The sequence below is a fragment of the Podarcis pityusensis genome (genome assembly GCF_964106645.2).
Source record: "Podarcis pityusensis genome assembly, chromosome: 11".
Lineage (NCBI taxonomy): Eukaryota > Metazoa > Chordata > Lepidosauria > Squamata > Lacertidae > Podarcis > Podarcis pityusensis.
Window position 1 is genome coordinate 454,879 of NC_138036.1, and position 27,512 is coordinate 482,390.

Genomic DNA, 27,512 nt, shown 5'->3' on the forward strand with positions numbered 1-27,512 from the left:
CATCCTATACACAGATAGTGGGGGGGGGGAGCTGTGCGCCGCCAGGCAGCTGGTTAGCAGGCGCACAACTCCCCCCCAAGCCGTTGTGGGAGGTGTGTGTGCTCTAGGGAGCATGCGCGCAATTCCCCCTAAAAAAAGCTAAACAATTTTGAGCCTCATTTTCTCTAAATTCAGTCCCCCAAAATCGGGGTCATCTTATACCCGGAAAAATACGGTAATCAAAACCACAGAGATGCTAAAGCAATTTAATCAATGCAAAAATCGCTAGAACACCAGGACTAGGATCCCATATTGTATCCCTGCTCAGTATGTGTCTGGCTAAAAGGTACCTGACTGAGCTAGCCTTGATCCAATATTTTCATCACAGGGGTCTCCTCAAAGCACAGCTTCCTGCTGGGACGGGCCACCCAGGGATGCTGGTTAGGACCCCCCCCCCAAGCCACCATCCTGTTTCCCCCAACTGTGTCATCCTGTCAGCCGCTGGGAGATGGAAAGCCCAGAGAAAACGGCAAGCACTCCGGCGCAGCGAAGCTCCTGCAATCAAATCATTACAAGACCAAGACCTCAGTCGGACCATTTATTTCGCAAAATGTAACAGAAACACGGAATTAAACGAAAGTGCCCAAGCTACTCAGTGTCATTCCTAGAAGTGCAACTCCCTCCAGTTCCCCACATGCTCTCAAAGGAAACCCTCCACAGGCAGCCTCAGTTTCCCCAGGAGCCGGCCAGCTCACTCTCGCAGGAAAAGGTCTGTCCTACACTCTCGGCTGGTGAGGAGGGGCAGAGGACCCTGGAGAGAAGAGCAGGACGTGGACTCAGCAGCAACAGGCACCCTCTCCTCCTCCTCTGCTGGCTATAGGAAAGAGGAGGATGAGGAAGGAGGAAGGGGGATTCTGCCTATTTGGCCGGTCTCTACAGGGTCCTTTTGCACCGCACACTTTGCACACACAACAACTTGGTCCTTGCAGGTGCCATAGCAAAGGCACACATGATCACGGTTCTTCTAGGCTCAGGGGATCAGGCTCACGGCTATGTCCACATTTTGCTCCTTCAGGAGGAGAAATCAACACAGTGCATGAAAATCTTTAGCAACCTCCCCACCTGCCAACGTGCTTCCCAGCAGTTAAGTGACTTCTCCAAACCTTCCCTTTCCTTCCACACCCCTCTCTCACTTCAGAGCCTTCTGTTCTGCAGTGCTTGGAAGCCTGCACGCCCAGAGTCTTCAAAGAGTCACCGATATGAATGATTAGGAGAGAAACTAGGAAGGCGGCGGCTGTACCAAAGACAATTTGCACCAGAATTTTAAGTAATTATATAAACCTCGGGATATATACTGATTTTGATCACTGTACAAAGATCCTACGAGAACACGGAAGTTTCAAAGTTCATTGTGCTGAAGGCCTCTGGAAATTCTGGTGGACAAGTCCTGAAGATGTTTCTTGACCTGAGAAGACAAGAGACAGGTGCATGTCAGCGTAAAAGAATGGGTTGTTGCGAATCTGAATATGTGCAGCTTCGCACACAGAGTCAGTTAGGGTTTGGCAGACAGCCAAGGCAATGTGAAGGAGTAAGTCTGCCTGGTGATACAAAGGAATGGAGACACCTCCCTGATTGGTCAAGCTCCCTCACGGTGAATGATGATTTCTGGCCTACTAACTGGAATGTGAGAGTTTGGGAGTTCTGTGGTTCAGTGTCAGTGTAGGAGTTGTGAGTCGTGTCAGAGAGAGTTAGCAAAAGATCCGTGTTCTATTCCTGTAAAGAGTCCACCGTATATAATAAACACCTAACTACAAGTTCCTGGTTCCTGCTTCGTCCATCCTGTCTGCAGCCACGTTGCCAATTGCTTCCGTGGATTCTGCGTTTACTCTGCCAGGTCTGGCTAAGGTCCTGCAACTAGTCAGAAAGTTGCGAGACACCAATAGGCTTTGCCAGGATGGGTGCAGCTCAGCCAAGAGGCAAACAGCTGCTTGCTCCTGCTACTTTGAATATGGCTGCCCCAAGGAATCCTGCCCAGACACATGCAAGCAGTGCGAGGCCAAAGCCATTCTGGAAGGGGGTCTGAGGAAGAGCAGAGAGGTGTCGAGGGGGGATTGGGGGGAGCAGTTCTTAGGATCTTGGGGTGCTGGAAGGACACTGCCCTGGGACCAGCAGCGCCTGCACATTTGTGGACAAGAAGATCGCATAGGAAGCCACTCACACCCCGTTCCGTCTCCAGTGCTGTCGCCCCTCAAACAAGGCAGGCTCAGATTTCCCGCCTCTCCCTGAGACCACAGAGCACCCCAAGATGAATGTGCGGGGGGGGGGTGAAGAATGGGGGGGGGGTCCTGGACCCCCTCTCCCCTCCCAGAGGCTCCCCTGTGCACCTTGTAGCCCAGTTCCTTGGTCTTCTCCTCCAGCATGGCGGTCTTCTCCTTGTTGCGGCTGAGATGCTCCTCGTCTCCCATCCCTTCGATGTGCCTCATCTTCTGGTGCGAAATCTCCAGCTGCTTCTGGTAATGGTGGTGCTTCTCCACCTTCGCTTCAAAGTGTTTGAGCTCTTCCTAGAAAAGCAGGAGATATCGCTTCCTTTTATCAGTAGCTGAAAGAGCTCAAAGGGGTTTTTGATAAATACGCAGGGGGGCACAGCGGTGTCCCGTGCCCTCAAGGAGGTCCTCAGCACCCATGTCACAGCAGACTCCCCCCTCGATCCTTTGCACCCTCAACCGCCCAGAGAAACAAGGAAGGACAGAGAGCGCAACCATGTCATGCGGAAATGTTGTGGGTGGCAGGAGAAGATATATTGTTTATTAATATCCTTCCTAACTTGCTAGGGATGCAGGTGGCGCTGTGGGTTAAACCACAGAGCCTAGGACTTGTCGATCAGAAGGTCGGCGGTTCAAATCCCCGTGACAGGGTCAGCTCCCATTGCTCGGTCGCAGCTCCTGCCAACCTAGCAGTTCGAAAGCACGTCAAAGTGCAAGTAGATAAATAGGTACCGCTCCGTGCGCTGCTCTGGTTCGCCAGAAGCGGCTTAGTCATGCTGGCCACGTGACCCGGAAGCTGTATGCCGGCTCCCTCGGCCAGTAAAGCGAGATGAGCGCCGCAACCCCAGAGTCGGCCACGACTGGACCTAATGGTCAGGGGTCCCTTTACCTTTAACTTGTGCTAGCAAGTTCCTTTACTTAGCCGAGTTACATTCCCCTTTTTACACGCACAGCAGATATCTGGTTGCAGGCTTGTGTGAGCCTCTCACTATTATACAATTCAGTCTGTCTCAGATTGAATTGTACGTTCCTGGTAAGATCCCTTGAATCCCTCTTAAAAGAATAGAAGCCACGATCTTAGTCAATAAAAGTCAATAAAAGACGTTTACTTACATCAGTTCACAATTGGATCCCTGAAGGCAGAGTTACTTACAAATATGTACATGTGGATCTACCCCATATGGGGGAATAATCCCAGTGCTTCTGCTAGCTGAGAGCTAACAGAGCAGTCCTAGCTAGAAGCTGGTCAAACAAAGAAGGAAGTCAAAAAGAGAGAGGTGTGGACTTCCGGGTTAACGCCATCGGCAATGGCGGAGTTCCTCTGACTGAGAGGAACCCGCTCCGTGAAAATCGGGTCTTGCCGCCGCGGCGAAGGCGGAGACCCTTTAAAAATCCCAGGTGGAGGAAGCCTGGGAACGTGGGATTCGGCTGACACCAGGAGCGCCTCCCCTACTCGCAGGGAAACCCTTTTTCGGGGATCCAAAGCGACGTGGGGTGAGTGGCGTGGTGTTTTGAATCAACTGCTACTTTTACGGAGTGAAGCTGTTGCCGCAGAGCGCTGACTTTTTCCTGTGGACAATTGGACTCTAAACAAGTACCCGTGAGTAGAACGGAAAATTGGATTAAGAAACATTTTAATTTGGCACTGAAGCGGGAAGGCTCTAAACAGGAAGTCCGCCTCCCGTTTTTGTAAATAGATTGAAGCAAAAACTGTTGGGAAAAAGCACCAAGGCAAAAGCCAGCTCCAGATGGCTGGAATGCAAAACAGTGCAGATGTACTGTTGGAGAAAAGGTGGAGCCTATTCTCTGTACTGAGCACCGGATGTTAGCTCAGTGTGTCATATGACCTGTACTGGAAGTACAGGGGAGGAGTTGTGACTCTTCTGATGGAGACTGAAGGGTGCAGACGCATTTCTATGTACTGTTGAGTGACAGGAATAAAACATGTAGAAAGGACTCCTGTCTGTCTCATTTCTCCTCCCTGGGAGAATGCAGGGAGGGAGAGAGAAGCAGAGAAGCAGAGGGTGTGTTCTTCTCACGACTAATGAGAAGAATCGCCGGGTTTGTTTACCTAGCCTGCCGGGATCGCAGACGGACGGTAAACACAGTATCTCGCTCAATTGCCTCGGGGGAGGCCAGGTACCTCTGCCTGTGAGCTGAAGATACTGACATATGGCAGCCTTCGGATGGTTGCGATTCATCGGACATCTGCATGAGAGGCTGGTGGATTGTCCTCCTCTGCTCCAAGGGAGAAGGCAAGCGTCTGAAAGAAGCCAGAGGCTCAACAGACAGCTGGTGGAAAGAAGAGGTGTTTTCCAGAGCAACAAAGTTCAAGGTATGCTGCTGCATTTCGGGCTAAAAGTGTGAACGCAGATTGATTTGATTCTCTGGTTCACGGGGATGAAGATTGGAAGAAAGTTTTTTAAAAAATTATTTTGAGAATTAGTGTAAAATTAACGAGTATTAGGAAAAATGTTGGAATGAAACTATTTGGTTTTAGTAGAAATGATATAAGGAGTTATGTACAAATAAGTATTAAGTTTTAAGGTGTTTTTTTTATGGTAAAAATAAAAAAAATCCTTCCAGTAGCACCTTTAAGACCAACTAAGTTAGTTCTTGGTATGAGCTTTCGTGTGCAAGCACACTTCTTCAGATACACAGGTTTTTATGGTAAGATAAGGTTAAATAAATTAAGGTAAATTGAATGACAGAATATAGTGAAAGATGGAAAGGATTTGTTGAGTTAATTAAAAGGTTAGATCGTTAAGATAAATTATATAACAAAAATTGAGAAAGATGGAAAGAATTTGCTGAAACAATTAATTAAATTAGAATACAAAAAGGGAGGCGTGAGGAGGTCGATGAAACAAGTAAATGAAAGATAAAGCTATGGAACATTGGATGTGTGTTTTAATGTTATTGGTGTGTGTTTTTTTGCTGTATTGTTTTTTATGCTTTTCTTTTTATGTATTGTAATGTACGCTTTGTCAAATTTTTTGTTGTTTTCTTTTTCTCTTTTTTCTGTAATTCCTAAACTTTTAATAAATATCATTTTAAAAAAAGAGAGAGAGAGGTGTGCTGCGTGACTTGTCCTTTTGTTACCTGGACAGGTGAGGTCACGCCCACCTTCTATCACATGCAAGAGGAAGGATGCTCCAGCCAGGAGGAAGAGGAAGTTTCGATTGGCTGGACCAAACATTCCCCTACATGTCTTCTCTAGCATTACAAGGAATGTTGTACTTGACTGCCTCTCATGTCCCACAAGTCACAGCACTCCCCCCAAACACACACACATGATCCTTTGTACCCTCAGCCACCCAGAGAGAACCAAGGAAGGACAGAGAGCACCAGGACCGTCTTTTCCGCAAGGAACGCAAAGCATTTTTCAGACGGAGGCATTTGTTACAAATCAGTCTGGGGCCCCTTCCAAACGCAGCTCTTCCAGATCCCAGCCATCGTTCCCGATCAACGCAGCGCAAGGCACCCAACCGGAGCCCCTGCTCCCCCGAATGTTAAAGCAAGAAGGCATTTGTGTCTCGGCCAAGAGGATGATCAGAATTAGGCCAGAAAAGCCCCCAAACCAGAGAGGTTGACGCCAACATACCCGAAGCGATTCCAGCTCTTTCTCTGTGAAATTGGTGGATTTCGCCAGATCCCACAAGTCAATCACTCGGGGCTCCTCAAATTCTGGAGGGACAAAGGAGATTTTTGTGTGGAAACTCGAACAGCGGCAGCTGGATTGCAAAAAGGCTTCACTGCTATTTGTTCTGCACACAGGAAATGCTTGTGCACGAAAAGAGAAAGTATCTCCCCTCTATTAAACTCCAGCTGAGAAGCTCCTGGAGTTCTGGCCATCTTATTTCAATTGTTCAAAGAGTGAGAAAGGGAAAACCTCAGGAGAGTGGCTGGCTGCATCAGGATCAGGCCAAAGGGGGCCCACATGGTCCAGCATGCTGGCTCCTACAGTGGGCAACCAGGTGCCCCCAAAGAGATGCAGCCCCCAAGCAAGACAGCAGCCCCACAGCCCTGTAAGCCCCCATCCTGAGACTTCTGGCCACAGCATCCGGGCACATCGGATTCCCTACCCTGTTGCCTTGACAACCACCCTCCCTGCTGCCTCCCTGCCAGCCCAAATGCCGCTCCCCACAGGCGCCCAAGCGGTTTCCCCCAACGATCACCTGGAATCACACAGGGCTGCCAAGGGGGGGGGGGTCCAAAGCAGATCTTTCTCCAATGCGAGAGGACAGTTGTGGAATTTGTGAAGGCAACGATGAGGGATTGGCCAAGACCAGGGGTAGGCAAACTATGGCCTGGGGGCCGGATCTGGCCCTATCGCCTTCTCAATCCGGCCCACGGACAGTCTGGGAATCGGCGTGTTTTTACATGAGTAGAATGTGTCCTTTTATTTAAAATGCATCTCTGGGTTATTTGTGGGGCATAGGAATTCGTTCATTTCCCCCCCCAAAATATAGTCCGCCCCCCACAAGGTCTGAGGGACAGTGGGCTGGCCCCCTGCTGAAAAAGTTTGCTGACCCCTGGCCAAGACCCACCTGCGCCCTGGCCAGATAACCCGCAGGTGCAAGCGGGGGGGGGGGGGGGAGAGACCTACCACTGGAGTCGCCATAGCCCTGGTGGGTGACCCTGCGCAGCCGCTCAAAGCCCTGGCTGATGCTGTGCAGCTTCTCCTTGAGCTCAGAGTGCTTCTGGTGGAGCAGGTCGTGCTTGCGGGGAACCTCCTCCTCTTCCAGGCCGGAGATCATGTTCTTGTGGGTGTCTGGGAGGGGCCAAACGGAAAACACCATCAGCCGGAGGAAGCCGCGGGTGGGAGAAGGCTCCCAAAGCAGGGAGGATTAAAATGAATGGGTGTTTTAAAAATAAATTTTAAAAAAAATCTATTTTTTTGTATTTAAACAGGATTTTTAAAATAAAATGCTTTTGGAGGAAAAATATTTCTAAAAATTTTCTGTTTTAAGTTACATTATAGTCCAAAGGCTATTCATTAGGAAATAATGATTTAAGTTTTTCATGTGTGCTAAAACTCAGTCTAAGGTATGTGTGTGTTTTTAAAAAATTGTTTAACCACATCAGTTAACAAACATGCATACATATGCTATAATGTTATCGTTTTAGTTAAATAAATTGTTTAAATTGTTATTAAGGAAATGATTATTTTTCTCCTTCCAATAAAGCACAGCAGAAAAGTTGTCCAAATATAAACACTTAACTTATTAAACCTCACAATAATTTCATAATTCTCTGCCTATGTATTTCAAATCATTAATTTTCGATGTAACTGTAAAAACTACTCTGAAAATTTATTATTCCAAAAATGAAACCTTCATCTGTTTGTAAATATGCAAGAATGAGTCTTTCTGTAAAAAAAATTATTTAAATCAAGTCTTACTGACTAGCGATTTAAATCATGATTTAAATCAATTTGATTTAAATCAAATCCACCCTGTCCCAAAGTGAGGGGTGGGAATACCTAAGGGGGTCAAGGGAGTGGCAGGAGGTGAAAGTCTCACACCAGTGGTTGATAAGATAAAGGATTAAGATCGGAACTATGATATTGGGAATAAACAAGAGAGAAAAAGCAGGAACAAGAACTAAAAAAATTTCTCTTGACCAGCCAGAACACGGGAAGTCTAATTAAAATATATAATTTGGAATGTGTAATTGGCTTTATTATTTGTATTATGATGTGGCAAGATATGATATTCTATCAATTGGAGTGGTATTAATGAAAAATGAATAAAAATTATTTACAAAAAAGGGGGTGGCAAGAGGGGTGCAAATACCTTCCGTCCGACTGACGGTCTCCAGCAAGATGTTGTAGTCCTGGACTTTCTCTTTGTGGTGCCTGAACTCCCTCCACAGCTTGTCCAGCTCTTCATCAGTGAACTTGCCTGACGTTTTGGCCTTGAAGAGAGATCCAAGGAAGAACAGTAGCAGGAGGGTCTTATGGAAATTATGGGGGGGGGGCACATCTTTAAAATTGTTAGATGTTACAAATATTATGCCTGAATGTATCCTTCCACTTGACAGCTCAGGGAAGTTACCTAGCTTTAAAAATAATATAAAACCAACTCCTTTGCCAGTTTCCTCCATTCCAAAGCTATTTCCCCCTTGAAAAAGGACTCCAGGAAGTTCCCAGAGGTGACAATTGCTGAGCTGATTGTTGGCCAAGGAAAGCCTAATCCCATCACCAAACTTGCCATGGGGTCCAGACATGCAAAGGAAGTTCTATTGTACTTTTGGGTGGTGGGTACTTAAGAGGTGTTTGCCTATGCTAATCTTATACCTGAGTCTTGCCCTGACATGTCTGCTTATGCTAATCTTGTACCAAGGACTTGTCTGGACATGTCTGCCAAGGTTAACCCCTCCCCTTTTGTGACATGTCAATGATGCTGTACGAACTGTATTCTGGCATATGGTGGGAAGTTTTAAAAGTCCTCGTCTCCCCATCCTCGGGGTTCAAAATTCCTCTTTGAACCTGATGCGCAATAAACCTTGATCTACAGCTTTTTGCTCCGGTTGGTGGCTGGACTCCTCCTTTATTCCGCCAACCAGCTGGGGGACTGAGCAGCCTCACACCTAGATTTTTCAGTATCAAGGGTAATCCCACACTTTGCCAACTGGGCAGGGATGCAGCGTTTTATGGAATATCCTGTTTTGGAAGGTGTTGGACTGCAACGTGGGGCACACAAAATTTCTTTGAGTCCTGCTGCTTTGTCCTACAAATTTTCTCTCCCTGGAAATCCTGTTTTGAGGCACCTGATTCTGGGGCGAGGCCAGATGCCTTCAGTTCCCCAGAACAGCCAACAGCAAGAACATAACTGATCAGTGAAGACGTGTGAAGTGGAACTGTCACCAGAAAATAGGGGGTGCCCCTTTAATGGACCCACTCCCCTTCTTAAAGGATTCAGCGTCTCCCAATGACACTATCCGTCAGAGATGTATTTCCCTTGCAAGACTTAGGCTATGAGGCATCTACATGGCAGAATTAGGGGAAGGCAGAACGCTCCAAAAACTGATGGTTCCCCTTGATATCTATCTATCTATCTATCTATCTATCTATCTATCTATCTATCTATCTATCATCTCTCTATCACTACAGCCAAGCTCTGGAATCAGATGTGAGTCTTTCTGGGGGGGGGGAGCTCTGCATTTGCAGGGGGGAAATCTGCAGGTACAGCATTAGGGTTCAATGCCCCCCCCAACTGCTGATCGCTTCTCCCTGTGCTGGCATTCCTATTAGACTAGCAAATCAGGGGCTAGATCCACGCACCTGCTGACATTGTGGACACAACAAGACCACCCCCCATTCAAAGACAGACCTTGTTCCAGAGCTTCTCCAGCCGGGGATCATCGAGCACATCGTTCTCCAGGCTGTCTTTGACGTAGTTTGTGTCTCCCAGCTGCGCATCTTTCTTCCCATCCATTCCATACTTGGCCAGAATCACTGGAGGGGCAACAGAAGGGTTGCACAAATTTTAAGGAACACACATATAGCAAGAAACCCTCCCCCTAAAAAAACCCAAACCTGATCCTTCACCCTTCAACAATTTAAGAAATGTTTTCTGGGAAAATAGACACTTTATTTGAGTGTATTATTAGACAGTTCAGAGAGCAAAAGCAAGGCCATCTTTAGCCTCCAGCTGGACTGTGAAACTCACTTCCAAACAGACAGAAGGAAGTGAAGTTCTTGCTAAAACCATTCCTCCACAGCCAGCAGTCTTTATATTTGAAAGTCTGAAGCCCTGTTAATAAATAAACATCTTGTTAGGAATGGGACCCAATCTTATGTCAATAGATTCTGTACCTATGCAGCATTTCAATAGATGCTCTGGCAAGCCAGGAAAAACAAGGATCTGGTATTGTTCAAATCTCTGAGTGACAGACATGCAAATGTGTTGCAGAAACCTGAGCTCTGAGCTTGGCCTGAGTTACATGTGCAACCCATTTTTGTGGCGCATGGTGCTTTTGGCTGGTCTTTGGCTAAGGGGCTGGGCAATTTATAAAGCCTTTGAAAGTTGCTACACACCTTTGTTCTGGGTCCTCACCTCCTTGCAAGTTCTGGGGGGAGGGACTCTGTTGCAACAGAGAAATAAAGATCTGCCTTTCTTTCTTCCTTGCTCCTGCCTCCATTCATGCTTCTCTGACTGATAATGAACTTGGGGGTACCAGGTCTCTTGGTGGGAGTTGGATTTTAAAGGCCATCACCAATTTTTTTGTATGTCAGAAGCAAGACCCAAAAATGCTGAGATACCCTTATCTGCCAGGCCTGTTTGTTCACTTTGCCAGAGGTGGGCAAAGCCAAATTTAGTGGACCACTGGTCATTGTCCAGGGGGCAGTCCATTTCCCCCACAGGCATCTAATGTGCCATTATGGGAGACAGAATCCTGGATTAAAGGGACTTTGGTCTGACTCAGCAAAGCAACGCATGCCTGCCCAGGACCACGAGGACAGTCTTAGGACCATATTCCACCAAGCATCAATGGTTAGGGCATCCTGAAGAGGTCTTCCTGCTTAGGAAAGGTCAAAACATCTTGAGGGACCAAGGGGGATGCTAGTGGCAGTTCTAGTAAAAAGTGCAATTTCTTGAAAGTGGAGGATATTTACACCCAGAACACTGCCCTGCTTCTCACCCAGGACTGCCCCAAATCCTGCTCTTGTATCTTCCATCTAACGGTAGGTGGAGACACCAAAACAGGTCTCCCCAGGCAAATGGCCCCCCTAGCAGCCTGGGAAGCCAGTTTGTTGTGCCCAGAAGCAGCCAGCAAGACAGACAACGGGACATTTGCCTCCTCCTGGGAAAACCTAGCAGAAAGGAAGCTCAGGCAAGAGCTGAACTTGAAGCAGCTTGGAGCCAGCTCCACAAGAGCCACTGTTTGCAGCAGAGCTTTTCATGCTCAGGAATTTTTGCAGAACACGGAGCCAGTTAAATTGCAAAACACTTTGCAGGAAGTTCTGCAGTGACTCAGAGGGGAGCTTCCATGCAAAGAACCCAGATGAATGAAAGCTGCTCCCGCAGCCTCTTAGATCTCTTGACACCAGATGCATCAGTGAGTTTGTAGCCAACAGTGTTCTCAATTATCACTGCACCACAGCCTGTCTGAACGCATTAGACAGCTAAGGCATGCAGACTTCTAATGGGAAGGGTGGTTTTCCTATTTATTTGGGGTTTCTTTTAAAAAGCCTCAGTGACCCAAAGCTGGGTCTACAGAACGGAGCAGTTCTTTACCATTTAGGTTGCGCCTGAGCTTGGCTTCCTTCTCTCCATCTTCATCCAGACCTTCGGCCTTCAGTTTCTTCCAGCTCAGCTCATCCTTCTCCTGAATTTTTAGATCGCTGTGTAGCTCTGCCAATTTAACAGCAGAGAGGTGGAGCTGCAAAAACAGAAGGCATTTGGGGAGGTGGGGGGAGAGGAGGGTCTGAATCAGTTGCACTGAGAATCAAATTCAAGTGGTGTGCAGGTTCCCTAGAGGGAAGATCTGCTCCATGAAGAGTCTCCTCCATTCTTTGGGTGGGAAAAAGCATGAACAAGAGTCCTTTCTGGGGAGGTAGTCGGCTGTGGCAGTGGGGAGGGGGACCAGGGAGATGGGAGGAAGGGGCCAGACTGCCTCGATGCTGCCTCCCTGCTTGCCCCCTCTCCCACTGACAAGCCCTCTGGCCAAAATCACCCCCCAACCGGACCTGCCCTAAATGGACGAGAAAGATGCAGGCTTTTAAAAAACAACGACGGAGGGACCCTACTCATTGCTCGCCTGTTCAGACTGGATTTTCGCCCCCCTTGTAATTGTGATAGGAATTTTATGGTCTTAGATATATAGTAATGTTCATAACTGCACATACATAGATCAGCACAGGAAAGCCAACCTGGAACCATTTTGATTCCTAAACTGACCAAATCCTTTCTCTGCAAGGTTAAACCTGGAAAATCCTCCCCATTGTCTCTTTCCTCACAAATCCTGTCTCAAGGATATGTCTGTTTGAATAAGGTGTGAGCCTGTGACCTGGCCCAGAAAATAAGTATTTTACCACTACAAAAGAATGGCCAGGCTCCCCAGGAAATCCAATCAAGTAACCTGCTAGACAGGAGATAAACAACAACAGGAGAAAAACAATATTTAAATTTCTGTGATGTAGGGGGATGTATCTGAGGGGTGGTCTTAGGTTACACCCCTTCTGTGATGTATGCATAATGTTTCTGGGGGTGGTCCTGATCTAGAGAATGGGAATTTCAAAAGTCTTTATAAGGCCTTGCAGGCCATTGTTCTGGGTCCTCTTCCTCTCCTGCGTGTGAGGGGAGCACCCTGTTGCAACAGGTTAATAAAGATCAAGCTTACTAGCTGCTTTGCTTCTCAATATTCTCTGGTTGGCCTCTGTTATTTTCTCCTACCAATAGGGAACCTATGTAAGGACTCTATATGGGCTCTTGGATACCCCATAAGGGAAAAAGGCATATTTTTATTTACAACATAATGCACCTCCGCGCCCCCAGGTAAAAGTCAGTCTCGGCCAGGCACCTTGGAGAGACCACCAGCCGGTGGGGCGGCTGAAGATTAACCCCTCCGGGCGCCGTCCAGGCGGGATCCGGCTAAAGATTAACCCAGCGATCCGCCATCGAGTGGGGCGCCAGCCCCGTCCGGCCTCGGCCGCCTGGATCCAGGAGACGTTGCTGGACCCAGCAGGCGGGGGGCCGACTCTTTCCCCGCCGGGGGTCTTCCCGAGCCGAGCCGCCAAGTGGCCCGAGGGAGGCCAGCAGGAGCCGCCCCTCCGAGGGGGTGGGACGGGTCGTTACGGGAATGGAGGCTCCGACTCGACGTGAGGAGTAACTTTGAGGACGAAATTGGATTTCTTTTGCATTCCTGCGCCGCTTTCCGTTCCAATGAGCCCCAGAGCGGCTTACAAACGGCAAAGAACCCGAAAGGCACCAGCAACGCGCCCCCTCGACGGCGGGAAGGTGCCGGCCTCCCCTTCCTTGGAGGTTTCCCAGGCGAGGTCGGAGCCCCGCATTTCCGGGGGGGGGGTTTTCCTGGGGGGGGGCTCCCTTCCGAGGGGGGATCCCGTGACGTCGGGGGGGGGGGTTTCCCGGCGGAGCTGGCCCAGCTGAGCTGCCCGCCTGGCGGGGGTTGGGCTGGATGACCCCGGGCTCCCCTTCCGACTCACCCGCTGCGCCTTCGCCCACACCTGGCTCAGCTTGACCAGGCGGAATTCCGCGGGGGGCGCCGCCGCCGCCGCCGCCTTGGCCTCCTCGTTGGCCTCCCGCGAGTACTTGCCTCCCGCCGCCGCCTGCACGGCCAGCGCCGCCAAGAGGAGCCGCGCCCGGAGCATCGCGGGGCCCGAAACGCGCCGAGCGGAGAGCCGAGGAGCGCTCCGGCCAGGAGAACTACGCCTCCCGGGATGCACCGCGCGGGCGTGACGCAAAAGACGCGCGCGCCTCCCCTCGCCCGTCCCGATTGGCCGGCCCAACAGCCGGACACGGGCGGCTTGCTGATTGGTTAAGAAGGGGAAAGGAGGGGCGGAAAGGACGTCCTCCTCCTGCCGTCACCCATAGAGATAGGAAAGGGTAGAGAGAGCTGCTGCTGCTGCTGCCGACGCCTCCTCCTGCGCGCAGCCTCAGCGTGGGGCGTCTTCCTCTCCCCCCCCCCCATTTTTTTAATTGATTTTCGACATTTACCCCCAAAATACCCTAACAAAACACTCAACAAAGAAAACCACATTACACAATAATAAATACAAAGAAAAAATGTTTCTTCAATTACCTAATTCTCATTACATTGATAACTGACTTCCTCGAAGCCCCTCTAACTGAAGCTCATTATATCACCTATATAACAGTTCTCCAAATTCATATTTCTAATAATATTAACTCCTTTCATTTACTAACCTCTTCTTTATTAATATTTTAGTCCTTAATGTTTACTATAATATACTCTTGTTCTACCCCATAGCCTATTTATTATTTCCGAGAATTTTCTCTTTATCTTTTATCACAATATTTAGCTAGATATGCCTTAAATTTCTTCCAATCCTCTTGTATCTCCCTCTCTTTCTGGGCGCGGATTCTTCCCGTCTGGTCGGCCAGCTCCAAAAAGTCCAGCATCTTCACCTGCCCTTCTTCTATTCTTGGTCTTTCTTGCAGAGCATCTTCTGACCAGCCGCTTTCATTTTCTCTCTCCCAACGTGAACATTTGAGAGGGGATCTGAAGAAGTGTGTATCTGAAGAAGTGTGCTTGCACACGAAAGCTCATACCAAGAACTAACTTAGTTGGTCTTAAAGGTGCTACTGGAAGGATTTTTTTATTTTGATTTGAGAGGGGAGTCTGCCTCACAAGCAGCCGGCGCTGCTGCACCTCTACATTTCTTATCTCAGTGGCGTCCCTGTCGCTTTCCGATTGGGCGGGATCCCCGACAGGCGCCCCTCCCTCTCCTCTTCCCGATTGGTCTCTCGCAAGAGCCTCGCGGCAGCTATTGGCCAAAGACCCGTCCATCCGGGCCTCGACGGGAGCGGCAGCCCAGCCAGGGCCCTCTCTCTTCCTTCGGGAGCGAGTGGGCGGCGCCGCCCTTTCGTTGCCGGGGCAACCAGGGGCGCCGAGGGAGGAGCAAGCGCGGTCCCGCCCCTGCCCTCCCTCGTAAGGCCTCCAAGCCCCGCCCCCTGGAGCTAGACTGCCTCTGCAGCTGGAGGCGCGAAGGGAGCCGCAGAAGAGCGTGGCTGCGGGATCGGGGCCGAGGGGCCAAGCAGGGGAAGCCCCCAGGCGGGAGTCCAGGCCCGGAGACCCCTCCCCGCCCAGGCTCAGGGAACTGTATCCCAGGCAGGAAGGGGTCCTCCTTGGGGCAACCTGGTGCAATGGAAGAAGCAGGGCTGGATTGACGTTGGGATAGGAATTTTGGGGTCTTAAGTATATATTAAATGTTCATAAGTGTGCCAACCAAGCACATACATAGATCAGCACAGGAAGACCGACCTGAAACCATTTTTGATTCCCAAACTGAGCAAATGTTTTCTCTACCTGCTCAAAGGAAAATGGAAAAGCCTCCCCATTGTCTCTTTCCTTCACAAATCCTGTCTTAAGGGCACATTTAAGATATGAATAGGGTGTGAGCCTGTGACCTGGCTCAGGAACTAAGTATTTATCATTACAAAAGACTGGCCAGGCTCCCCAGGAAATCCAATCAAGTAACCTGCCAGACAGGAGATAAACAAGGACAGGAGAAAAACAACATTCAAAATTTCTGTTTCAGACTTCCATTTCTGTGATGCATGTATGATGTTTCTGGGGGTGGTCTTGATCTAAAAAGGTAAAGGGACCCCTGATCATTGGGTCCAGTCATGGATGACTCTGGGGTTGCGGCGCTCATCTTGCTTTACTGGCCGAGGGAGCCGGCGTACAGCTTCCGGGTCATGTGGCCAGCATGACTAAGCCGCTTCTGGCGAACCAGAGCAGCGCATGGGAACACAGTTTACCTTCCCGCCAGAGCAGTACCTATTGATCTACTTGCACTTTGACGTGCTTTCAAACTGATAGGTTGGCAGGAGCAGGGACCCAGCAACGGGAGCTCACCCCATCATTGCGGGGATTCGAACCGCCAACCTTCTGATTGGCAAGCCCTAGGCTCTGTGGATTAACCCACAGCGCCACCCACGTCCCGATATAGCATATATTCAACCCAAAAACCAGTGACAATTTGTTGTTGACAAAGGACAGCTGCACATAGAAAGGGCCCCATTACCTTCAGGAGCTGAGGGCCTCATCCCACCTCAGTCTGGCCCTGGTTAGAAGAGCCCTCTGGATCAAGGTAAAGGGGGCCCATGGGGTCCAGCACCTTGTTCTCACAGGGGCCAAGCAGATGCAGCCTTGGAAAATCCGGAGGCAGGATTCCAGCACAAGAACAGCCCCTTCCCTCCTGGGCTTTCCAGAAGAATTCTGGCATTCCCTCTTCTCCTCCAGGAATGTGTCCCATCCTCTTTTCAAACCATCCAATTTGCAGGAGGGAGTTCCATAGTTTGACTAGGCGCTGTGCAAAGACATATCCCTCCTGCCGGTGCACATGCGTGAGATTTGCTTTTTTTCTTTTGCTTAGGAAATGCAAGAGGAGCAGGACAGGCCCAGGCCAGCAGCATCGATAACCATCACGGATCTGCCGCCCAGCCACACAAAGCATCCTTCCTATTTGCCCTCCCTCCGGCCAGCCGAAATGAAGGGCCTGCAGGTGGCATTCTGGAGAGCCCCCTCTCGCCCTGCCTGTGGCACTCCAGTCCCCCTTTGGCCTTGGCTGGCGAAGTCAGACACTGGGTGGCGCTTGGCCTTGGCCCCTGCAGATCTCCTCCCTCTCGCAGCTGCCCTTTGGCCGGCCGGCCTGCATCCAGCAGGCAAGAGCAAAGGCCAGCACTCCTGCCCAGCTGCGTCTCCTTGCCTCGAGCGGCAGGATGTGACCAGAGGCTGCCGGGACTGCCATGCCCCGCTCCCCATGGCCCCCAGGCGCCCCTGGGGCTCAAGGGGGCTGGCCTGCCTCTGTCTCCTGCTCTCCGCCATCCCGCTCTGGTGCCTCCTGCTCCTGGCCGATGGTGCGCAGAAGCTGCTGGGGGCCTCCAGCCCTTTTTTTGCTGCCTGGCAGGAGCCCCCGCAGAGGACCCACTCTGGAGCCGGAAACGCAGCCCGCCAGGGGGTGGACTTTGGGCCTCTGTTCTCAGAAGCTGGCCGGGAGCCGCACTGTGAGCCTGGACAGGTGCTCTTAATCCTCGTGACGTCGGCCCCAGGAAACGCAGAATCCCGGCAGGTGATACGGAGGACCTGGGCTGCGCAAGAGAAGCCCCAGCCTTACCCGTGGCAGGTCGTGTTCCTTTTTTTAAAAAACATTTTTTATTAAGAATTTAAACAAAACATATTATCTTAAAACATATTACCCTTAATTTCCCCCATTTTTCCTCCTCCCCCCTCCCTCCCATAAACAACCCCCCCTCCCCGCCCCCCTTGACTTCCCTCAGTTCCAATCTCTGGTTTCTCTATAAATTCTATTCTCTGCATGTTACAAAATTGTATAAATCCTTAATTTGTCTAACTGGTTATTATCAATGAAAGGTTTGTGAGTGTTTATTCAAAACCTGCAGTTATCCTTGTCCCGTAGTTTATGTGTCAATTTGGCCAATTCCTCGTAGTCCATCAGTTTCTCTTGCCACGATTCTTTAGTCGGGATTTCCTCGTTCTTCCATCCTTGTGCTATTAAGACTCTCGCTGCCGTTGTCGCATACATGAAGATATTTTTCAACTTCTTTGGCAGGTCGTGTTCCTGGTAGGCCGGAGCGCAGGTGAGGAGGCCTCCCGGCAGATCCAGCAAGAGCAGGAGGACTTTGGGGATGTCCTGGTGGGGAATTACCTGGACACCTACCGCAACCTCACCTTGAAGGTCCTGCATGGCGTCCAGTGGGCCCTCGGCCGCTGCCGGCCCAGCTACCTCCTCAAGACAGACGACGACTGTTTTGTCAACACCGAGCGGCTGCCGGAGTTCCTGGCCAGGCAAAACACCCTCCGGAGCAGCCTCTACGCAGGCTCCGTCTTTGCCCGGGAGAAGCGGAAAGTCATCCGGCATCCCTCCAGCAAGTGGTACGTGCCAAGGGAAGCCTATCCCCCGGAAGAATACCCACCGTACGCCAGTGGCATCGGCTACATCCTGTCCCTGGACGCAGCCGCGAGGGTCCTGCGGGCGGCAGAAAGCGTCCCCCCCATCCCGGTGGAAGACGCCTACGTGGGCATCTTGGCTCAGCGGGCCGGGCTGCGGCCTAAGTCCAGCGCCCGCTTTGCCAAGCAGAACGCCAGGTGGCGAGTGTGCAACTTCCGCTATCTGATGGTGGTCCACAGCCTCAGTGTGCCAGAGCAGGAGCTGGCCACGCGGAGAATGCAGGAAGCCCGGCACACCTGCAGAGACAGGCCGGAGGTCACCAGGTGGTGAGCTGGAGAACGCATCATTGGGGGGGCGGCCTTGCCCTCCTCCTGCTCCGAGTGCGAATCACAGCAAGAGCCTAGCGCTGTCCTCCTCAGGCTCCTTCCCCAACAGGCTCCTTCCAGCTAGAGAAAGCAAGTCCTGCTGGCATTTTGGGGGGAAAGGTGGGATGTAAAGGAAACGAACAATATTCTGCAGGCCCAGCAGAGCCTGGATGTGCCAAGGGCCTCTTGGCAAAAAAGGGAGCCCCAGGAAGAAACGAGGCTCCACCTTCAAGGCTGCCAGGCACCCTTGGCCCATCTGGCCCAACACGGCCCACTCTGACCAGCAGCAGCTCTCCAACATCCCAGGCAGAGGGAGGGCTTTGTCACTGGACTTGGACCTGGAGCGCCCCGTACCTGGAGGATGTGATCCAGCACTGGGTGCTTTCTTTGTGCCTGTTGCAGCAGCCGGGATGAGGACTGCGAAGCCTGCAGGAAACTCTGCATCAGTTGGGCAAAACGCCCTCTCCTCACACATATAGTGGCACTTCAGGGAGCAGAGGGGGCAGCTGTTTTGCCAGGAGCCACTCAGGCACACACACACCTGACCTATTTCAGGACAGCTTACCTCCAGGCATGTGAGATAGGGACTGTGAGGCACTGAATAGCTGCGATTCCCGCATTTTAGCTGCGATTCCTGCATTTTAGCAGCAATTCTTGCATTGCAGAGGTCGGACTAAATGGGCCGTTGAGTCCTTCCCCAAACTACAATTTTGAGATTCTACAAACAGGCATTATTAACAACACATGCTAATCCTAACCCTAATCCTAATCAACAACTAATCCTAATGTTACTCATTAGGATTATTAATTTCAACTAGAAACTCATCTCAACTCTTCCCGGTATTTTATAGCCCAGCTGTGGTTTCTGATCTGTAAAGAGGTGTTTTTCGGGTGGAAGGGGAGGAGGGGACACACACACACACCCCCCGCCTGAAACAGTCAGCTCAGCTTGTTGGTGCTGCAAACTGGAAATGAATGGGGCAAGATATTCCCTCCCCACGCTGGGGGGCAAGCGCACACAGCCCTTGGCCCTTCAGTGCCACCAGAAAGACCCAGAGTCATGAGTCCTAATGGACGGAGGGTTTCTTCCCCCTTGGGGGATGCTATCTGCCTTTTATCTCCTTCAAGGCTTATAATTTTGCAGCAATCAGCTTCGGTTCAGAAATGGTTCTGGTTCTCCTGTGGAATAAGCCTGTGTCACGCCACTTCAGACTCTAGGCAAAGGCTTATAAAAGTGAAGTAAAAGCAATACAGTGGTACCTCGGGTTACAAACGCTTTGGGTTACATGTTTTCAGGTTGCGGACCATGGGAAACCCGGAAGTACCGGAAAGGGTTACTTCCGGGTTTTGCCACTCGTGCATGCGCAGAAGCGCTAAATCACGTCACGTGCATGCGCAGACACGGTGCTGCAGGTTACGAATGCCGCGGGTTGCGGACGTGCCTCCCTCACGGATTACGTCCGCAACCCAAGGTTCCACTGTAAATAAATAAATCCCTGCACGTTGAAAGCTAGGATGTCAAGAAGAGTAGAATAACATGTCCCTCCCAAACATGCCAGGATATTCTCAGCCCTCCATTTCTGAGGTTTCTGCACAGGAAAGGGGCATAATACATTTCCTCATTTTCAAATTTTATTGAAAAAATAAAATTTTACAAAAGTCTGGAGGCTTTTCTGTAAGGATACAAACACTGACCTTGGAAAATGCCCCCCCCCCTCAGCACAGTGGGGCAAATGGAGTCCCTCGTGCTGCCCCTGCCCAACTCGGATGGAGTCTCCAAAACTTGTGCGAGGGAGGTGGCTCAGGGTGGGGCCGAGCCGTGAGGTCGGAAGCCGGCGGCAGGTAGCAGCCAAGCTTCTTCCTTGAGGAGGGGAGAGGCAGGTGGGGCCCCTGGGGAACAGGGCTGGGATGGGCCCCCGTGGAGAGGGGTGCGGATGCCGTACGGATCGGCCGAGTGCGCGTGGCTGTGGAGCAGCAACTCGTGCAGAGTCTCGCCCACCTGCACCAGGTTGTCCGAGATGACGTGCAGGTGGGAGACGGTGTCGCTGGCCAGGCTTTCCAGGAGGAGCTGCTGCTGCCGCGACGTGCGCAGGATCTGCACCAGGATCTGCTGCATGCTCTGCAGGAGATTGACGATGCCGGGCCCTGCGAGGGGAGAGAGGAGGCGGGAGCAAGGAGGGTCAGGGGGCCAGGGCAGAGACACCACCCAAGAGGGACCTCTCCAGAGAGAAGGGACACCTTTTCTGTAGATTTCAGAAGCAGATTTGTAAGCCTGGGGGGGGGGTGGTCCTAAGCCATTTGTAAATGCACATCAGGGAAGGCGAGGAAATTGCTTTATATGAATGCATTCTCTTCTCGGAAGAAACAGAAAGAAGAGGTTCTGAGCTGAGCATCTGCAGACATGAAAAGTAAATAAGGAACTGCAGCAGTTGTTTGTGGGGTCACTTGGGCCCCAGGCAGTTTGTGTACATGGCTTCTTCATTTTTCTCATTCCCACCAATAGGACCCCAAAATCTGTAAAAACAACAACATAAACTTTTCCCTAGATGGGCCTGAAATGCCACATGTCAAATCACACCTTGCCACAATCTTGGGATATTGGGAGAATGTGGAGTTGCAGAAGACGAACACAAAAGTGTTGTTCAGTGGTGTTGGGGTGCTTTCAACCCCACCTGTTTTTGGAGCACTCAATCCAAAGAAGTGACCCTCACCTTGACTGTCTGGCCCAGAGGGCTGCCCATTGTCCGCTGCCGCCTGTTCCTCTCTTGCAGTCTCAGGCGAGTCCTTCTCTGCAGTGCAGGCTGGCTGGTCCGGGCTCCCTGGCAAGGGCCTCAAGGAGCCCTCGCAGGCCAAGGGGGAATCTGCAAGATTCGGCAAAGGGCTCGTGATTCAACTCCTGCAGGCAACCCTTCTCTCCTTAAGAGCCAAAGAAGAGTCTGCTGGGTCAGGCCAGGGGCCCATCTAGTCCAGCAACCAGCTGCCCCACTGGGAAACCCAAAATCAGGACCCGAGCAAAAGAGCGAACCTCCCTGTGGTTTCCAGGAAATGGTACAGTGGTCCCTTGGTTCTCAAACAACTTGGAACCCAAACACTGCAAACCCAGAAGTAAGTGTTCCAGTTTGCAAACTTTTTTTGGAAGTTGAACATGCTCCATTTTGAGTGTTATGCTTCTGATTTGAATGCCACACTTCCATTTTGAGTGTTCTGCTGAGGTCTGTCTGTTTTTGCTATTTATTTTGCATTTTTGTTTTTGTGGCTCTTTTTTTTGTTTTTATGGCTGTGTGGAACCCAGTTCAGCTACCAATTGATTGATTGACTGATTTTGTGACTGCAGTTTATTGCTTTCATTTTATGGATCAATGGTCTCGTGAGATAGTAAAATTCATGTTAAATTGCTGTTTTAGGGGTTGCTTTTAAAAGTTTGGAACGGATTGACCCATTTTGCATGACTTTCTATGGGAAAGCGAGCCTTGGTTTTGGAACGCTTTGGTTTTGGAATGGACTTCCGGGACAGATTCAGTTTGAGAACCAAGGGACCACTGTATTCAGAAGCATTGCAGCCTCTGACCATGGAGGCAGAGCAGAGCCAACACGGCTTAGTAGCCACTAATCTCCCTCTCCTCCTCCTCGAGTTTGTCTCATCGTCTTTTACAGCCATTCAGATTGGTGGCCGTCACTGCCTCTCCAACAGAGGAGCAGATTCTGCTGCCTTGGGAGAAGCCTTGGTGGGTCCTCCCCTCCCTGCTTTCAGCTACACACGTACCAGCAGCCTGACACGCAGAAGCTGAGCAAGTCAACCGTCTCCCACCGCACAGATCCTGGGTTTTGCTGCCTGCCATCTCTTGTGGCAAGGACAGAGACGGCTTGGCCTCTGGATCGCCCCCGTCCTCGTGGGGAGGCAGCTTCCCTAGATCTGGAAGGAAAATGGACTTGTAAGGCAAATCTCATGGGACAGCCATTGGCAACCTGGTGTCCTCCTATGTCCTCCCATTGGTTTGGACTACAACTCCCATCAGGCACAGCCTGCATGGCCATAGGATGCTGGCGGCAGCAGAGCTGTGCTGCCCAGAGCTGATGGGAGCTGAAGTCCAACACAATGGACTACAGGTAACCAGGTAACCAAGCAGGACAGCAGTTGACAAGCAGATGCGAGCAGCACAAATACAAGACGGGTGACACCTGGCTTGAGAGCAGTACATGTGAAAAGGATCTAGGAGTCTTGGTTGACCACAAACTGGACATGAGCCAACAGTGTGACGCGGCAGCTAAAAAAGCCAATGCAATTCTGGGCCTCATCAATAGGAGTATAGCATCTAGATCAAGGGAAGTAATAGTGCCACTGTATTCTGCTCTGGTCAGACCTCACCTGGAGTACTGTGTCCAGTTCTGGGCACCACAGTTCAAGAAGGACACTGACAAACTGGAACGTGTCCAGAGGAGGGCAACCAAAATGGTCAAAGGCCTGGAAACGATGCCTTATGAGGAACGGCTAAGGGAGCTGGGCATGTTTAGCCTGGAGAAGAGGAGGTTAAGGGGTGATATGATAGCCATGTTCAAATATATAAAAGGATGTCACATAGAGGAGGGAGAAAGGTTGTTTTCTGCTGCTCCAGAGAAGCGGACACGGAGCAATGGATCCAAACTACAAGAAAGAAGATTCCACCTAAACATTAGGAAGAACTTCCTGACAGTAAGAGCTGTTCGACAGTGGAATTTGCTGCCAAGGAGTGTGGTGGAGTCTCCTTCTTTGGAGGTCTTTAAGCAGAGGCTTGACAACCATATGTCAGGAGTGCTCTGATGGTGTTTCCTGCTTCGCAGGGGGTTGGACTCGATGGCCCTTGTGGTCTCTTCCAACTCTATGATTCTAGCACATTTGATTAGGATGGGCACTCTGGGATTTTTAAAAAATGCATATTTCAATGAAGGAGGGGAGGAATGACAAGCAAACAAAAAAGGGCAAGGAAGAGGTAAAGAGGCAAAAGAACTTCAACAAGAGTGGTCTACAAGGCCAAGCAGGAGAAAAAGCCCCATGCCAAGCTGAGCAGAAGCAGGGCAGATCTGGGGAGCTGAGGGCGGGATAGCCCCTCCTCCTCCCGCAAAAGCAGCCCCTCACCCCCACTGATCTGGGGGTGGCAAGTGGTGCTTGGATGGAGGAAGAACCACAAGACAGAGATAGATGCAAGCAGAAGAAAAAGGTTAGAATAGATCTGCCTTGTTGCAGGCGTTGGAGTCAATCATCCCACCACAGCTTCCAGAGAAAGAGGCAGGTCGCAGGTCCAGATCCATTCCAGCCTTTTTCTTCTGCTCGTGTCTCTCTCTCTGCCAGTTTCTCTCGATCTCCATTTTTTAAAAAAAGCATTAGGCCTGGGTACGCCCCACACACCCCATGTGCACCCCTGTGTTGCCAAGCCATTCCCCAGGACCCAGGCACTGGCATTCCCAATTACCTTAAGATGGGGCCAGTAAGTAGAGAAATTTTCAAGGCTTGAGGCTGGGGCCACCAAATCCAGGGCATTTCTGGTCTCTCTCTCTCTCTCTCTCTCTCTCTCTTTAAAATGAGACTCTCCCTCATTCTTGTGGGTAAAATGTTTGAACCTGTACAGGTAACAGCACCTGCTCAAACTAAGAGGGTTTGTTCCTTCCTGTTCCTGACTGAAAAATACCCGGGGGGGGGGCAAGAGTAGGGAGGCCTCTGCTGCTGCTCTCTTACCTCTCCTCTCCCACCACCTGCCTCTTTTTGCCAAAGTACCTGTTCACGTCCCCCAAATCCTGGGTGGTGCAGGGAGGACCAGGGCTCCCCTGAAGCCCACCCCAAAGCTGGCTAGGGAAGGGGGGCAGTGGGGAGAGGAGGCTCCCTTACCTGGCAGGCGCCTCTCTCCGAAGACAGGTCGTCCCGCGGCTTCCCAGATCCTCTTCATGGTCTTGTAGTGGGGGGGTGCCTGTGGGGCGGGTCGCCCCCCACCCTGCTGCCTCCGGGTCTCCCACTCGGAGTAGAAGGCCTGCTTAAGGGCCTTCCACTTGGAGCGGCACTGGGCCACGTTGCGGCTGTAGCCGGCCAAGGCCAGCCGGCGGGAGATGTCTCGCCAGAGGGCCTCGTTGGGGCGCGAGGTGGAGGCCATCAGCAGCGTCACCTGCCGGCAGCCTCCGATGAATGCCAGGAGGCAGGCGATCTCCTGCTGGGTCCAGGCACGGCCCCTGGGCATCATTCAGGGCGGCTCCGTGGGCTGGGCACCTGCAGGGAAGACGGAAGGAAGGGGCTCGCAGGACCAGGGCGGGCACCAGGAAGGAGCCAGATGGGCCCAGGGTCAGCAGGAAACCAGGGAGCTCTCCTGGGGGGGGGGGGAGTTGCACCAGACTCCCCTTTGCTGCCACCATCAGGCTCCCCCATGCAGGCAATGATGAGACCCCTGCAAGACCCCCTCCTTGGGCCTCAGGTTCCCCTTGACCCCAGACAGCTCCCTCCTCTGGCAGCCTGCCTGCCTCCCTCTTCAGCATCCCTGAAGGTGGTCCCTGGACTCCCCCCACCTCACAATTCCCAGTTTCCCAGCAGCAGGTCCTGCTCACTTGCCTCCCACCGGGGTGACAATACTGAGGCAGCTGGACCAGCCGAGCCTCTGACTGGCCCTATGGCCATTTCCCGCCTGGGGCCCCAGCTCAGTGGGTCTCTGCTGGCATCTCCAGGTGGGCTGGGAAGGTGCCCTGCCTGAAACCTGGGAGAGAGCCTCTGCCAGCCAGTGTCAACAATGCTCAGCTGCATGGCCCAGCGCTCTGACGCAGCACAAGGCCAGCCTGCTATGCCCCTCCGTCTGGAGGGAAGGGCACCTGTCTGGCATGCAGAAGGACGAGTTCTGAGCTGGCGGGACCAGGCAGAGGAATAAGCCCTGCCTAGCGGCATGGGGGAAGCGCAGTTCATGGAGAGCGGCGCCTACAATTGCGGAGGAGATTTTCCCCTGCCACTCTATCTGGGCTAGGCTTGGCGAGCGGCAACGTGGGGGCCACCTTTTCTGCCCACCCGGCCCCCGGCCAGGCCTCCTTGCGCCGCTTCTTGGCCCCCGAAGGGACTGAAGGCCCGAGGCCGCTACCGGCAGCCCTTTGTTTTTCCAGAGCGCGCAGCAGCTGGCGGGCGCCGCTCTGCACACGCTCAGAGGCCCTCTCTTCTGCCGCGAGCGTGGCGCCGGGGCAGGACCGCGACTCCCGGGCTCCGCCCGCCCGCCCGCTCATCCTCAATCCCCGGCGGGGCTGCAGCTGAGCTGCCCGGCCAAGCGCAAGGCGCGCGCCCGGCGGGGAAGGGAGCGCCAGCGTGCCCGCCCGCCTCTCCCGGCTCCGGCGCGCCTTACCTGCCGCTGCGCTCGGGGTCCGGCTGGCCAGCGGCGGCTCTGCGGATGCCCGGCCGCGCCCGCCCGCCCGCCCGCCTGCCCGCCGGCAGCTGCCCCCGCCCGCGGCGACGAGGCTCGGGGCTCCGCATGGCCGGGCCGGGCGAGGCTGCGCAGGACCAGGGCGCGCGCGGAGGCGGCGATGGCAGCAGCAGCAACGACGACCCCGCCCGGTCTGTCCGGGGGCTGCACCCGCCGCGCCTCTGCCAGCAAGCAAGCGCGACGGGACCCTTTGCCGGGGGAACCCCTTCGGGGTGCAGCCAGGGGACCCCCCTCCAGGGTCCCGGAAGCCTCCCTCCTCTCCCAGCTGCGCAACGCGCCCGTCCTGGCTGGACCCCAACCCGGAGTGAACAAGCCCTTCTCCTCCCGTGCCAACCTACCTGGACCCCGAGGCCGCCCCCGGAGGCAGCCCTGCCTGCGCCCCCTCCCAAGGAAGCTCGGAGAGGGTCCTTCTCCGCGCAGCGCAGCCTTAGACTGCGGAACTCGCCCTCTCGGGAGGCAGCGATGGCCGCCCACCTGGACCGGGGCATCCCTGGAGGAGGCGGCCGGCTTGGGCTGCAGCCACAATGGCCGGGCTCGGCCTGGCGGGCCAGAGGCAGCCGCGCGTCTGAAGGGCAGTGGCTGGAAAGCAGAGGGGAGGGGCTCTTGCTCTGGGGCGCTGCCTGGGGGCTTCCCTTGGGGGCATCTGGCTGGCCACTGGGAGGACAGGACAGGAGGCTGGACTAGAGGGCCCCTGGCCTGATCCAGCTTCAGCCTTAGGTTCTCAGGGTGGCAGGAAGGGAGAGGGCCTTTGCAGCTGCTTGCTCCCTGCAGCTGACCTGGCACCTGCTCCGACAAGGCTCCAGGGTGGGTTGAACCAAAGGCAGACTGTTCCAGAAGCTCTGCAAACACCATCTTGGTGGTCAAGATAGCCCACAATTAACTGGTAGTGGTTGCAGCAATTAGCTCATCTGTATTGATATTTATTTGCTTTGATATTCTTTGTTTTTAATATTCTGTGGGGAGCCGCCCAGAGTGGCTGGGGAAATCCAGCCAGATGGATGGGGGTATAAATAATAAATATTGTTATTATTATTAGCTGGCTTTGCCTTATCTCTCAGCTTGGGGTGCTGGGCTCTGAGTCCAGAAAGAGGAGCTACCTGTAGGATTGGGGTATTTGGCACCTATGCCCTCATCTGGTCAGGTGAAGCGAGGGGAAGTCCTGGCCAAAGCGATGTCTGCTGCTTTATGTCTAATGAATACCTGCACATTGACTTGGACAAGCCGCCTCCTGGCTTCTGTGTCTGTCCTGCGTCTGTAAAGCCTGGGAGGCCCGGCTGATTTGCTGCAGGTCTGCACCTGTCTTGAACAAAGCACTAGACCTGATCACTCCAATGTTTCCACATCCTTTTTTGGTATCCCTGCACCCAGCCACTCCCATGAGTCCTCCTTTGGGTCTGCGGTTCAGAACACCAGGACTGGCGAAACCCCTTTGGGATGTTGTTGCTCCTGTTCTTGGGCCTGGAGTCAGTGTGGGGGTTCTTTAGCAGGGACCCTGTCATGGTCGCCACATGTGGGGGGTTGGTTTCAGCTGAACCCCATCCCAAAGCAGAAATTGTGTGTTAAGTGGCGCATGCCTGTGGAGTGCATCAGAGACACAGGCCTCCTCAGTCCCCAGAACCATATCCGGTGCCAGCACACGCCTTCATTCCAGCCATTACTCTTGTCGAACCAGAGCGATTCCAGCTAAATAGTGACACGCTCCTTGCACTGCAATGCCCCACAGATGAATTGGGTCCCAGAGGCACCCACAGATCAGGTGTTCATCCACAGCACAATGCAGCAATGTAACAATTAGACCTCTGCTCCCTCCCCAAATGGGAGGGGGTCCCGACTTACAATATCGCAGCTGGCACACTCAGTGAAA

The 27,512-nt window shown here is 52.3% G+C and overlaps 3 protein-coding genes across 5 annotated transcripts; 1 reads left to right on the forward strand and 2 right to left on the reverse strand.

Annotated features, from left to right (window-relative positions):
- Positions 1-564: 564 nt before the first annotated feature.
- Positions 565-13,601, reverse strand: LRPAP1 (LDL receptor related protein associated protein 1). Its single transcript, XM_080973630.1, has 8 exons — positions 13,417-13,601; positions 11,489-11,633; positions 9,581-9,705; positions 8,042-8,162; positions 6,853-7,017; positions 5,848-5,930; positions 2,364-2,540; positions 565-1,444 (listed from the first exon to the last, which is right to left on the reverse strand). Exons 1-8 carry the CDS (start codon positions 13,579-13,581, stop codon positions 1,379-1,381), a joined length of 1,047 nt encoding a protein of 348 aa, XP_080829756.1. The 5' UTR covers positions 13,582-13,601; the 3' UTR covers positions 565-1,378.
- On the forward strand, positions 13,062-19,895 carry LOC308458677 (beta-1,3-galactosyltransferase 1-like). Of its 2 annotated transcripts, none has more exons than XM_080973549.1 (3): positions 13,062-13,210; positions 16,333-17,082; positions 17,530-19,895. In XM_080973549.1, the coding sequence occupies exons 1-3, from the start codon at positions 13,136-13,138 to the stop codon at positions 18,196-18,198; spliced, it is 1,494 nt and encodes a 497-aa protein (XP_080829675.1). In that variant the 5' UTR covers positions 13,062-13,135; the 3' UTR covers positions 18,199-19,895. The 2 variants fall into 2 exon arrangements, with proteins under 2 accessions (XP_080829675.1, XP_080829676.1); XM_080973550.1 differs by lacking the exon at positions 13,062-13,210 and adding an exon at positions 14,566-15,142.
- Positions 19,848-27,377, reverse strand: LOC308458723 (uncharacterized protein). Of its 2 annotated transcripts, none has more exons than XM_080973642.1 (5): positions 25,987-27,377; positions 24,094-24,465; positions 21,997-22,146; positions 20,945-21,094; positions 19,848-20,378 (listed from the first exon to the last, which is right to left on the reverse strand). In XM_080973642.1, exons 2-5 carry the CDS (start codon positions 24,437-24,439, stop codon positions 20,035-20,037), a joined length of 990 nt encoding a protein of 329 aa, XP_080829768.1. In that variant the 5' UTR covers positions 24,440-24,465; positions 25,987-27,377; the 3' UTR covers positions 19,848-20,034. The 2 variants fall into 2 exon arrangements, with proteins under 2 accessions (XP_080829768.1, XP_080829769.1); XM_080973643.1 differs by lacking the exon at positions 25,987-27,377 and adding an exon at positions 25,571-25,632.
- Between the last annotated feature and the right edge of the window lie 135 nt (positions 27,378-27,512).

Excerpts from the sequence above, each read along its gene's own strand:
- LOC308458677 (XM_080973549.1), top strand. The coding sequence starts at position 13,136 with ATGAGCCCCAGAGCGGCTTACAAACGGCAAAGAACCCGAAAGGCACCA. Across the intron at positions 13,211-16,332 it reads GCCCCCTCGACGGCGGGAAG|GAAATGCAAGAGGAGCAGGA; the intron begins GTGCCGGCCTCC and ends TCTTTTGCTTAG. Across the intron at positions 17,083-17,529 it reads CCCAGCCTTACCCGTGGCAG|GTCGTGTTCCTGGTAGGCCG; the intron begins GTCGTGTTCCTT and ends CTTCTTTGGCAG.
- LRPAP1 (XM_080973630.1), bottom strand. The coding sequence starts at position 13,581 with ATGCTCCGGGCGCGGCTCCTCTTGGCGGCGCTGGCCGTGCAGGCGGCG. Across the intron at positions 11,634-13,416 it reads TGTGGGCGAAGGCGCAGCGG|CTCCACCTCTCTGCTGTTAA; the intron begins GTGAGTCGGAAG and ends CTGTTTTTGCAG. Across the intron at positions 7,018-8,041 it reads GACCGTCAGTCGGACGGAAG|ACACCCACAAGAACATGATC; the intron begins GTATTTGCACCC and ends GGCCCCTCCCAG.
- LOC308458723 (XM_080973642.1), bottom strand. The coding sequence starts at position 24,439 with ATGATGCCCAGGGGCCGTGCCTGGACCCAGCAGGAGATCGCCTGCCTC. Across the intron at positions 21,095-21,996 it reads TTCTGCGTGTCAGGCTGCTG|ATTCCCCCTTGGCCTGCGAG; the intron begins GTACGTGTGTAG and ends CGAATCTTGCAG. Across the intron at positions 20,379-20,944 it reads CTCTGGGCCAGACAGTCAAG|GGCCCGGCATCGTCAATCTC; the intron begins GTGAGGGTCACT and ends CTCCCCTCGCAG.